The 9,845-nt window shown below is 44.0% G+C and overlaps 1 protein-coding gene across 2 annotated transcripts; it reads right to left on the bottom strand.

Moving 5' to 3' along the window:
• Positions 1 to 3,696: 3,696 nt before the first annotated feature.
• Positions 3,697 to 9,839, bottom strand: LOC118027295 (ubiquitin-like modifier-activating enzyme 1). Of its 2 annotated transcripts, XR_004683791.1 has the most exons (6): positions 9,706 to 9,839; positions 5,548 to 5,638; positions 5,233 to 5,424; positions 4,382 to 4,482; positions 4,173 to 4,273; positions 3,697 to 4,023 (listed from the first exon to the last, which is right to left on the bottom strand). XR_004683791.1 is itself a non-coding variant. In XM_035030502.1 (5 exons), exons 2-5 carry the CDS (start codon positions 5,617 to 5,619, stop codon positions 3,967 to 3,969), a joined length of 381 nt encoding a protein of 126 aa, XP_034886393.1. In that variant the 5' UTR covers positions 5,620 to 5,638; positions 9,706 to 9,839; the 3' UTR covers positions 3,697 to 3,966. The 2 variants fall into 2 exon arrangements, 1 of the variants encoding a protein (XP_034886393.1); XM_035030502.1 differs by lacking the exon at positions 4,173 to 4,273 and having other exon boundaries at positions 4,423 to 4,482.
• Positions 9,840 to 9,845: the final 6 nt, after the last annotated feature.

The following is a 9,845-nucleotide window of genomic DNA, read 5'->3' as shown; positions in this document are numbered from 1 at the left end:
CGAGGACGCGCAGCTGAGCCACGGACCCTCAGAGCCCGCGGGGACGCCCAGCTGCACGTCAGAGAGGGGAGGCTGGCTGCTGGAGGGGAGCACCACCGAGGCGTTGACGGATGCTCGGAGAGGTGGCGCAGGTGCGGGGCTGATGCTGCCACCTGCCCGGGGCCAGCCCGGGGCTGCCTGGAGGCCTCGAGGACGCTGAGGACCCGGGAGGCCGCACAAGCCCGGAGGAAGGCCGGCCACTCCGCGTCTGTGAGCTCCGGGGAGAAGGAGTGTCCCCTGTCCTCGACGCGGCGGTGTCCCCTGGCTCGTTTGCGGGTTAGCCCACAGAGCAGCAGGGGTTTGGAAGGAGCTTCACAGCCACCAGGAGTGGGTGGAACAGGGGAGGTGTGAATCGTCCAACTCTAGAAGTAAAGCAGTAACCCCCGTCTGTCCACGGACTCGATGGTTTGGGTCCCTTGAAAATGACGAGTTGTTTGAAGCAAACCCAAGTCAAAGCAGAATTCTCCCCTCCACTCTCACACCCTCCCACGGAGAGGGTCTCTCTCGCCAACGTCTCCCATGTCTCCCAGTTTTCTCCAGCAGTATCTTCCCTGGGGGTTAAGGCAAAACCCACATTCTGGCCCAGTCCTTGGCTTAGCACTTTTGGAGTGCCTGCTGTGGAGGGCTGGGGTCCAGGCTCACCGGCCAGGGAGAGATGCGCGGCGGCGCGGAGGGTGTCCCAGAAGGAGCGCAAGGCGCGGCGTAGTAACTCGTGGATTATAGAAACGGCTGCACACACACACACAAAATATATTTTGTCTCTTTTAGGAAGGCAGTGTAGGGGAGGAAAAAGTGACCCTCTTTGGGTCTCTGGCTGTGTCCAGAAATTAAAAGGACAAAGAGATTAACAGGAAGAAAGCATACAGATTTATTAGATGTAAGTTTTGCGTGATGTGGGCGCCTTCATGAGGAAATGACGACCATAAGAAACGGTTTAGTCTGAGTATTTTTATGCTGGGTTTGATGAAGAGTGGGCAGCCAGAGAAAAATAGTGCAGGTCAAAAAACTATGAGGTAAGTGTAGTAAATTGGGCGAAGCTTAGCAAGGCCTGTTTGTTAGGATTCTTCTTGATTTCCCTTGGTTTTCTTGAGACAAGGACGCTCCTTTCCTCTCAGTATAGAGAAGGGGCCTCTCACTTGGTGGTTTTATGACCTAATTCAGGGGTGGGAGGAAGGTCAGAGTGACCTTCCCACTTCTGCCATTTTTTGGGGTAGTGCCCTGAATTTCCCTTGGGTAAAACGTGAAAAATTTATGTTGTCACTCTAAAATATTTATTTCTGCAAGGAGTGGGGGCCCTTAGTCAATTACTTTTGGAATAGGGCCACGAGAAAATAATTTCAGTGAAATGCAAGATCTAACCATGGAACTTCAAGCCTCAGTCTAATGCTCTGCAAACCGAACTATTTCGGTGACTCAACATTATGTGGATTCTTTGCATAAGGCGATCTTTCAGTAGATGGGCTTCCCAGACTGCTAGCATTGATCAAGGTAAGGTGCCTGAGCCCTGGGGACGGCTGGATGGACAGAGAAGAGGAATGCGTCCTCTGTTTTCAGCGACCAAAGTAATGGTTGGGCCCACTTGCCACAAACCTCACTGAAAAAAAGCTTCACATTCTGCCCTAACTTCTGTCTCTCCCCTTCCCCTCCTTTGCCTGATTAACAAATTTCCCTTCCCCCATTCATAATGAGAAATCAACATATTTGCACTGTCTTAAAAGTAACTTTAGGGCTAAAATCTTAGAATTTACACTTCAGCGAGAAAACAAGGAAATGAAAAGGAAGGGGAAAAAAGGGGAAAACATCCCTACATTATAATATTTACATTTATCTTTCTGTCTAATCCCAATTTCATAAATCACATGGCTACAAAAGTTTCTGCATTTTTGTTGACCAAGACATGCCCCTCTGTCCTTAGGGAGGCAAGGGAATTCTGTTTTCCACTGAAACAGAAACCTATGGTTCCAAATCTGGGAGCTTTTCTCTGAAAGGGTGATGGGGGGAGTAGAGAGGGTAGGGGGCGGGGAGAAGGGCTGACATATAGCTCAGCAAACTATAGACCTGCTAGTTCTGTTATGGCCCAAAGGCAGAAACAAAACCATCTGACACATAATTCTAAGACAAGGAACATGCTAGAGTTTGTGATTTTATTAATAATCTTTTGGTCAAAGAGTGAAAATACAGACAGAATCTTAATACCCCCTAACAAACAAATTTAGAAATTTGAAGGTGGTTTGCAGATCCAAGCTGGGAAGTTTTGCATGACAATTAAGTAGCACCCTTTAGAAACAGGTGGTCATGTTCCAGAGGAGATAACATTGAACTTTTTTAAAAAAATTATTTTTTTATTTACACTCAATTAGCCAAGGTATAGCACATCATCGTTTTTGATATAATGTTCAATGATTCATTAGTTGAGTATAACACCCAGTGCTCATCATATCACGTTGAACTTCTGAAGTCTAAGCTCTTTAGTGGATTCTCTTGGATTTCTATCTTTAACATCATTAACATCTCCCCTCACCCAATTTTGTAGGGTAGGTGTAGAACACTGATCTGTTCTCTATATGTAAGAGGGTTTGGGGTTGTTTTGTTTTGTTTTAGGTTCTACATATAAATGAGATCATAACAGTATTTGTGTCTCTCTGTCTGATTTCTTCCCTTCATTGTTCTTGTACTTGGTTAGACTAGACGGACCACATTATTCCTTAAACATGATGTTGGCTTTGGAGTCATATGGACGATCTGATTCTCTTCAGAAAACACTTGCTTTTTAGTTTTAGGATATGGTGGAAGCATAGAAACAATCTTCTCCAATCTGCCTGGGAAAGTTTCTGATTTTTTAGTTTTTTTCCTTTTGAGTCACCATGCTGTACATTACATCCCCAGGACTAATTTATCTTATAACTGGAAGTTTGTACCTTTTTATTCCCTTTGCTCATTTTGCTCATTTTGCCCCCACTCTGGCAACCACTGGTCTGTTCTCTGTATGTAAGAGGGTTTTGGGTTGTTTTTTGTTTATTTGTTTTAGGTTCTACATATAAATGAGATCATAATGGTATTTGTGTCTCTCTGTCTGATTTATTCCACTTAGCATAAAGACCTCAGGGTCCATCCATGTTCTCACAAATGGCAGGATTTCCTTCTCTTTTTGGCTGGAAAATACTCATACACACACACACACCCCCCACATTTTCTTAATCCATTCATCTGTCAATGGACACATAGGCTATTGTAAGTGATGCTGCATAAACATAGTAGTGCAGATATCTTTTCAAGTTCATGTTTTTGCTTTCTTTGGATAAATACCCAGAAGTGGACCTGTTGGACCATATGGTAGTTCTGTTTTTAATTTTTTGAGGACCCTCTATACTGTTTTCCATAGTAGCTGCACCAATTTGGATTTTGAATTTTTCCAAATTCCTTTTGACACCTACTAAGAGGATTTCATTTTTTTCTCCTTCAAGCTATTAATTCATCTTAATAGTGATTTTTTCCTGATGATAAATCATTCTCATGTTCCTAGAAAAATATTAGTCCAATATGGTGTTCATTTTAACATGTCAACATTTTATTCATATTTTTTGTGACAATACACATGAGTGAGATTGGTCTTTTGTTTCCTTTTCATTCAGCTTTGGAAAGTTTTGGAGTCAAGTTTACACCAGCTATTTTATTTTATTATTTTATTTATTTATTTTTTGCATTAATAAGTCTTTATTAGCCATTCCAATTCTACACAGTAGAAAGCAACCACAAAAAAAAAAGGTTCTCAAAAGGACGTAAAGCTTATGTGCCTGGCTAGGCACATGTTTTGCCACAACTAGAAGGGATCTGAAACTAAACAGTTTGGGGACTGGGGAGTCAGCGGATGGTGCATCGTACACAGGGGACCTCAGCATCCTCGCCACCTCATCACTGCAGTACAGCTCAAGCACATGGTGGCCCAGCTTTCGCTTTGACACATGGCTCACCGTTTCTGTCACCCTGGGAAAGGGAGAAGAGGGCCAGGGAGGAGAAAGCAAGAGAGGATACACACATGGAGGTGAAGAAGATAGGGATAACCACGAACATTAAGTAGTAAGGCTTCCCACCCCACACAGGGCCTTCCTCAGCCTGCCCAGCGGCCAACTCACGGCTGATCCAGCTGTTCCCTGAGTTTGGGAGCTGGCATGAAAAAGGAGCACAGCATGGCTACACCTCGGGACAGCATGGTAATCTCTAATTTGTGCTCTGTCTGGAGGAGGGTGGGAAGGAGGACAGACAACAGTGTCACAGAAAAGGAGAGTACGAATCATCTGCACAACCAGCACCCCTGGGTGGAGTGACTGTAGAAAAGGCTCACCTTAAAGTAGTTAAGCAACTGTTTGAGAGTCATCTCCTCACCATTAGGCTGTGGCCGCGTACATCAAAGCGATCCCACAACGTCCGCTCTTGGTTATAGTGCTATAGGACAAAACACAGGGGAGTGCAGTGCAGGCTAACCCAGATGATCCTAGCCCAACCACTCGACTTGACTTTTTGTGCAGAGGAGAATAGATTAATGAGAGAACAAAATGCTAGCAGAGTAACAACGTCCCCAGAAAATATACTCTAAACAAATCTGAAAAGACCTTCCAGAAAGTGGTCGCTTTTCTGATGAGAGAGTTGTTGCTCTTCTTTTCTTCGATCTCCTGTTGAGTTTGTGGGTGTTCAGAATGGTTTGATCCCTACCCAGCTGAATTCCTGAGACCAGATGAAATCCAGGTCTCCTACTCCTCCGCCATCTTGCTCCACCCCCCTCCTCGACTTGACTTTTTAAGACGCATCAATCACAACCTTCTTTTGTCCTAACCCTCCTGTGGCCCCATATCATTGTGTGCAAACAACTGATATTCTTATATTGACCAATATGTCTACACAATAAGGCGATCCTGTTATCTCCTTCACTCACCTTCCACTTCCTTTACCTTCCCATCCTGGCCTTCTCATTAATTCTCAAATATGCCCGGTCACACTCATACTTTGCACAATTCAAAAAACTGTATGATGAATGGACAGACGGTATACAAAAGGTACAGGAACCCAAGCATACAAAGCGCCACCTGCTATGAGACAGTTGTACAGAGATGCAGACACACATCCTACCCAGCACATACACACAGCCTCACTCACTGATGGGCAAAACCAAAGGTGTCCATACAAGCATGTCCCCACCTGGTGACGGGGTGGGGCAAGGGGTTCAGAGAAGCTGAGGAAGGGCAGGGCCACGTTCGTGAAGTTGTTCTTGTAAGATTCAAGCTGCCGGTGTCCCTGCACCACTTTGTATAGCTCCAGACTCACGGGGCCAACTATAGCTGCTGTGGTTGTGGCAATGGCAGGGATGATCTTCCCTGCAGTCAGCTTGCTCTGCGAGACAGAAGATGACCAGGAGAGGTAGTCATTAGAGAGGTTCAGGGTCTACAGAAGAGGATAAATGTGGGAGACTCACCCTTGAGAAAGGGTGAAAGCTTAGCTCTATGCTATCGTTACCTTATGCCGATCTGCAGGGGGAATGTTACAGTTTTCTGCTCGGAGGTTGGATGCAGCCACAGTGAAATCCATATGAAAGTTGGTACACAAGCTATTTTAAATGAATTGGAAAACTTATTTAAAAATTTTTTTAATTTAAATGCAATTTAGTTAACATATAGTGTATTATTAGTTTCAGGGGTAGAGTTTAGTGATTCACCAGTTGCATATAACAGTGCTCATCACATCCCGTGCCCTCCTTAATGCCCATCACCCAGTTACCGCCCCGACCCCCCTCCCCTCCAGCAACCCTCAGTTTGTTTCCTAGAGTTAAGAGTCTCTTACGGTTTGTCTCCCTCTCTATTTTCATCTTATTTTATTTTTCCTTCCCTTCCCCTATGAGGAAAACTTAATTTTTAAAAATATATTGCAAAACAGTTTAAATGATATTGGAAGTGTACCTAACATTATTTCAAAGCCTGCCATCATTTTAGGTGACCACATTGCTTTTCTTTGACCATCTGCTCAAGGATTTCTGAAAATTGTTACTATATGCTGAATATGTTTTGGGTTCTATGCAAGGTTTGAAGCTGCTCAGATAAGGCACTCAAAAACTGATGGACTGAGTTGGGGATAATTAGGAGCAGCTCAAGTTCCCTGAAAACCAATAACTTCAGACTTATTTTCTTTTTGGGTTACAGAATTGTCCAACAGGAAATTATTTCAAGTTGGAGTACCTCAGTTTGGAGAATGCTCTTCTCTAGCAAGAAAAGAAAGTCAAGACTGAGGTCGGAATGCTGAGATTCAAATCGGCATATGCCCATATCTTGCCAAGCAGTCCTGGGCACAAGGAAGGGGCTTGCTGCCATGGTATTAATGTTGTCTTTTCCAACACAATTAGTGGTACCGCGGCCACGAATAACTCTTAGCAGCAGCTTAGGTTAGAAAGCGAAGCTGTTGTGAGCAGGACTCCGAGCTTGCTGAGGGGAGCCCCAGTAGAGTTCAAGCCCAACACCTCAGCACTCGGCCATCACAGAGCTCAATGTCTCCATTCCTGATATATCTATATTAGTCATAATGTTTGCTTGGGGTAATAATGTTTGGGGTAAACATGTGTGATTTTTATTTATTTTTATTTTTTAAAAAAGATTTTATTTGAGAGGGAGAGAGAGAGCAAGAGCATAAGAGCAGGGAGAGGGACAAGCAAGCCACCCACTGGGCAGGGAGGATGCGGGGCTCAGTCCCAGGACCCTGGGATCATGAACTGAGCCAAAGGCAGACGCCAACTGAGCCACCCAGACATCCCAAGATGTGTGATTTTTAAAATTCCGTGGCAGATCAGATCCATGTCTCACGGAACCCAAAGCTTATATCATATTGGGGCCATCTTTAAGAAAAAAATATAAAAACGTGAATACAAAATTGCTATGAAAGTATTTATTTAGAATAAGAAAACAAATAGAAACAAATTACAAATTTTAAAAAGCTGATGAATTCCACAAACGTCACAAAAAGTTAACTTATTAATATACCTCTAACATGTTTCTTCTACATTATTTGCTGCATTATTTTTTATAACCTTTCATATAATAACAGTTTTGTAGCATTATTTTCTATAGAGAGATAATTCAGTCTTCTAACATGGTTAAATTATTTTTTAACTATAGTTTAGAAAAGTGTTTTTTGTTTTTTGTTTGTTTGTTTGTTTTGCTTCACATCTGATGGTAATGCCAAGCATATTTTTCAAACTGTTATTACATTTGGGAAATCCTTGAAGGTTTTTGTTTGTTTTAAGATTTATTTATTTGAGAGACAGAGAGCAGGGGAGAGGGAGAGAGAATCCCAAGGAAGCTGCACTAAGTGGGGAGCCCTCGATGTAGGGCTTAATCTCACGACCCTGAGATCATGACCTGAGATGAAACCAAGGGTCAGATGCTTATCCCACAGAGCCACCCAGGAGCCCCTGAAGTTTTTTCATATATGAACTGCATTTTCACTCTTCCACAGCATTGTGAGAAGAAAGAGTGAAAAAGAACCTTGGCCGGTGAGGGAAGTTGTGACCTGAAGCTTGCAGGAGCCTGCAGCCTAGGAGCTCTTGCTGAATTCAAGATGGTGGCTGATCCTTGCTTTTCTAGTGTTTAAAAAATGACGAAAGAAAACCATTTAGGTGATACAAACGAACTTTAACACTTCATGAAACGGACAGTCTCCTTTCAGAGAACTGCAAAATGGGCTAAAAGGCAGGAAACTTTTATAGCATAAAGAATAAAGAACAAGGAAGAGAAAAACAAAAAAACTGCTGATGGGCTGGGGCCACATCAGCCTTGTTTGGGGCGAGGAGGCCCAGAGTTGGCCGGGCATGTGGGGAATGACTGGATACTCTGAAGTTCTGGCCAAGCAGGTCAAGGTCATCCACAAGGATGTGGAATTTACCTAAATTTCGGTTTGCTGACGTGGCACCCCCTGGCAGGAGTAGCTCCAGCTTGGGCTTAGAAAGCGATTTCAACAAGTGTTTATGTAAGAAGAAGGAAATAATAAAGAAGTTATTTGGAAGAATTCCAGAATGATCTGAATTCTCTCAGTACCTTCAATATTTGCTGAATACTTTCACAGATGCAGAAAGAGTCAAAATGAATTAAGTCAGAAATAAAAATACCTAGTTGTCTGGATAGGGATTTCTAAGAATTCCCTTCTCTCTTCCCCTAACTTGGAGCTGGAGTAGCAGAAGGGCAGGGAGGGTAGAATCATGAGCTCCTATTTTCCTCCTTGGAAAAGGAGCTTTCCATGAGCAAGTTCCACGTGGGGATGGCTCTCTGATGCTGAGGAAATTTCTCTTATAGTATAACAAAAAGACACAGAAATGGAAAGTGAAGACATTCAGAGATGATTCCAGGTAGTTCAACAACCAACTAATAGGAATTCTAAACAAGAGAAGGAAGAGAATGAGAAGACAGAAGAAAAGAAGAAGAAAGAACAAAAAGAAAATGATCAAACAAATATTTTAAAATACGTTCCTAGAATCAAGGGCCATGAATTTGCAGATTAAAGATGAATTAGTTAAGATCGTGCTAACTGCTGTAAAACCAAAACAACCCCCCAAATATGTAATGACTTAAGCAGAAAAGAAATGTATTTCTTGTACATACACAGTAGAGAATGGGGGTTCCTGATCAATGGGGGGTGTTCCTTCAATCAACAGGTCAAGGACCCAGCTCCTTTCAGTGTGTGGCTCGCCATCTTCAACACATGGGTTCCAAGTCGGCCTGCTCATTAGGAGAGTAGACCAAGAAAGAACTTGGAGGATTGGTTAAGAAATGTCCTTATGGGGCGCCTGGGTGGCTCAGTTGGTTAAGCAACCGACTCTTGACTTAAGCTCAGGTCATGATTCCAGGGTCCTCGGGCTCCCTGCTCAGTGGGGAGTCTGCTTCTCTCCCTCTGCTCCTTCCTCCACTCGTGCTTGCTCTCTCCCTCTCAAATAAGTAAACAGAATCTTAAAAAGAAAAGAATAGAAATGTCTTTATGATTCAGCCCTGGAAGAGCAACAAATCCCGTCTATTTTTCATGGGCACTCTCTTCTGCATACATACAAAAATCAGAATCTCTAGATCTGAGGTCTCCGCAGACTTCCAGAGCCACGGATCACAGTGCTTATCAGAGGTTTCCAGGAGGCTGTCCCATACGTGTCTAAAAATTCTTGTCCAAAACCAAACTTACGTTCATCTTCTGGATCCCATCCCACTGACCACAAATAAAAACAAACAAATAAGCAGAAATTCTACTGCTCCCAGCTTACGAGCTTGGGGAAAGACAAGGACGTCCACGTTAGGCAAGCTACGGGTGTGCATTCTGTGAGTGCACGCTGTTTGCAGATCCATCCAGACTCTAAATCCTGTTTCCCCACTTTCCTTCTGCTGTTAAAGGTCCTATCCCTTCCATCTCTACAGCCTCCGCTGGTTTAGGCCTTAGGCGTAGTTCCCCGGGACATCGCAGGTACCACCCAGCATGCCTCCTTCCCTCGAGTGGCACAGACCCGCGGCCGTGACTGCAAAGCGTTGAGCAATTGGCTCTGCGATCGCACGGCAATCCTGGCTCTCCCTCTACCCCCCGGTTCTGCTCTTCAGATTTGCGCGCGACTAGCAGGAGAGCCTCCGGGGCCAAGCCCGGGTGCGAGAGCTTTACGTTGGAGGAGAAAGACGCAGTCTGCAGCCCCCGGATAGAACTTGAACCTTGGACCTGTAAGGAACATATGCTTCGATGCCCACCTTCGGAAACTTCGTTATTTTTCTGAGAACCTCGTAAAGCACGCGCCTGTGTCTACT

Source organism: Mirounga leonina, unplaced genomic scaffold (assembly GCF_011800145.1).
Source record: "Mirounga leonina isolate KUSES-001 unplaced genomic scaffold, KU_Mleo_1.0 Mir_366, whole genome shotgun sequence".
NCBI lineage: Eukaryota > Metazoa > Chordata > Mammalia > Carnivora > Phocidae > Mirounga > Mirounga leonina.
This window is presented reverse-complemented; position numbering and strand designations above follow the sequence as displayed.

What these genes read in the sequence shown, in the direction of transcription:
- LOC118027295 (XM_035030502.1), bottom strand. Translation starts at nt 5,619, where the DNA reads ATGGATTTCACTGTGGCTGCATCCAACCTCCGAGCAGAAAACTGTAAC. An exon ending in CCCCTGCAGATCGGCATAAG is followed by an intron (nt 5,425 to 5,547) that starts GTAACGATAGCA and finishes TCTGTCTCGCAG; the next exon opens with AGCAAGCTGACTGCAGGGAA. An exon ending in TTGCCCCACCCCGTCACCAG is followed by an intron (nt 4,483 to 5,232) that starts GTGGGGACATGC and finishes TTTGTCCTATAG; the next exon opens with CACTATAACCAAGAGCGGAC.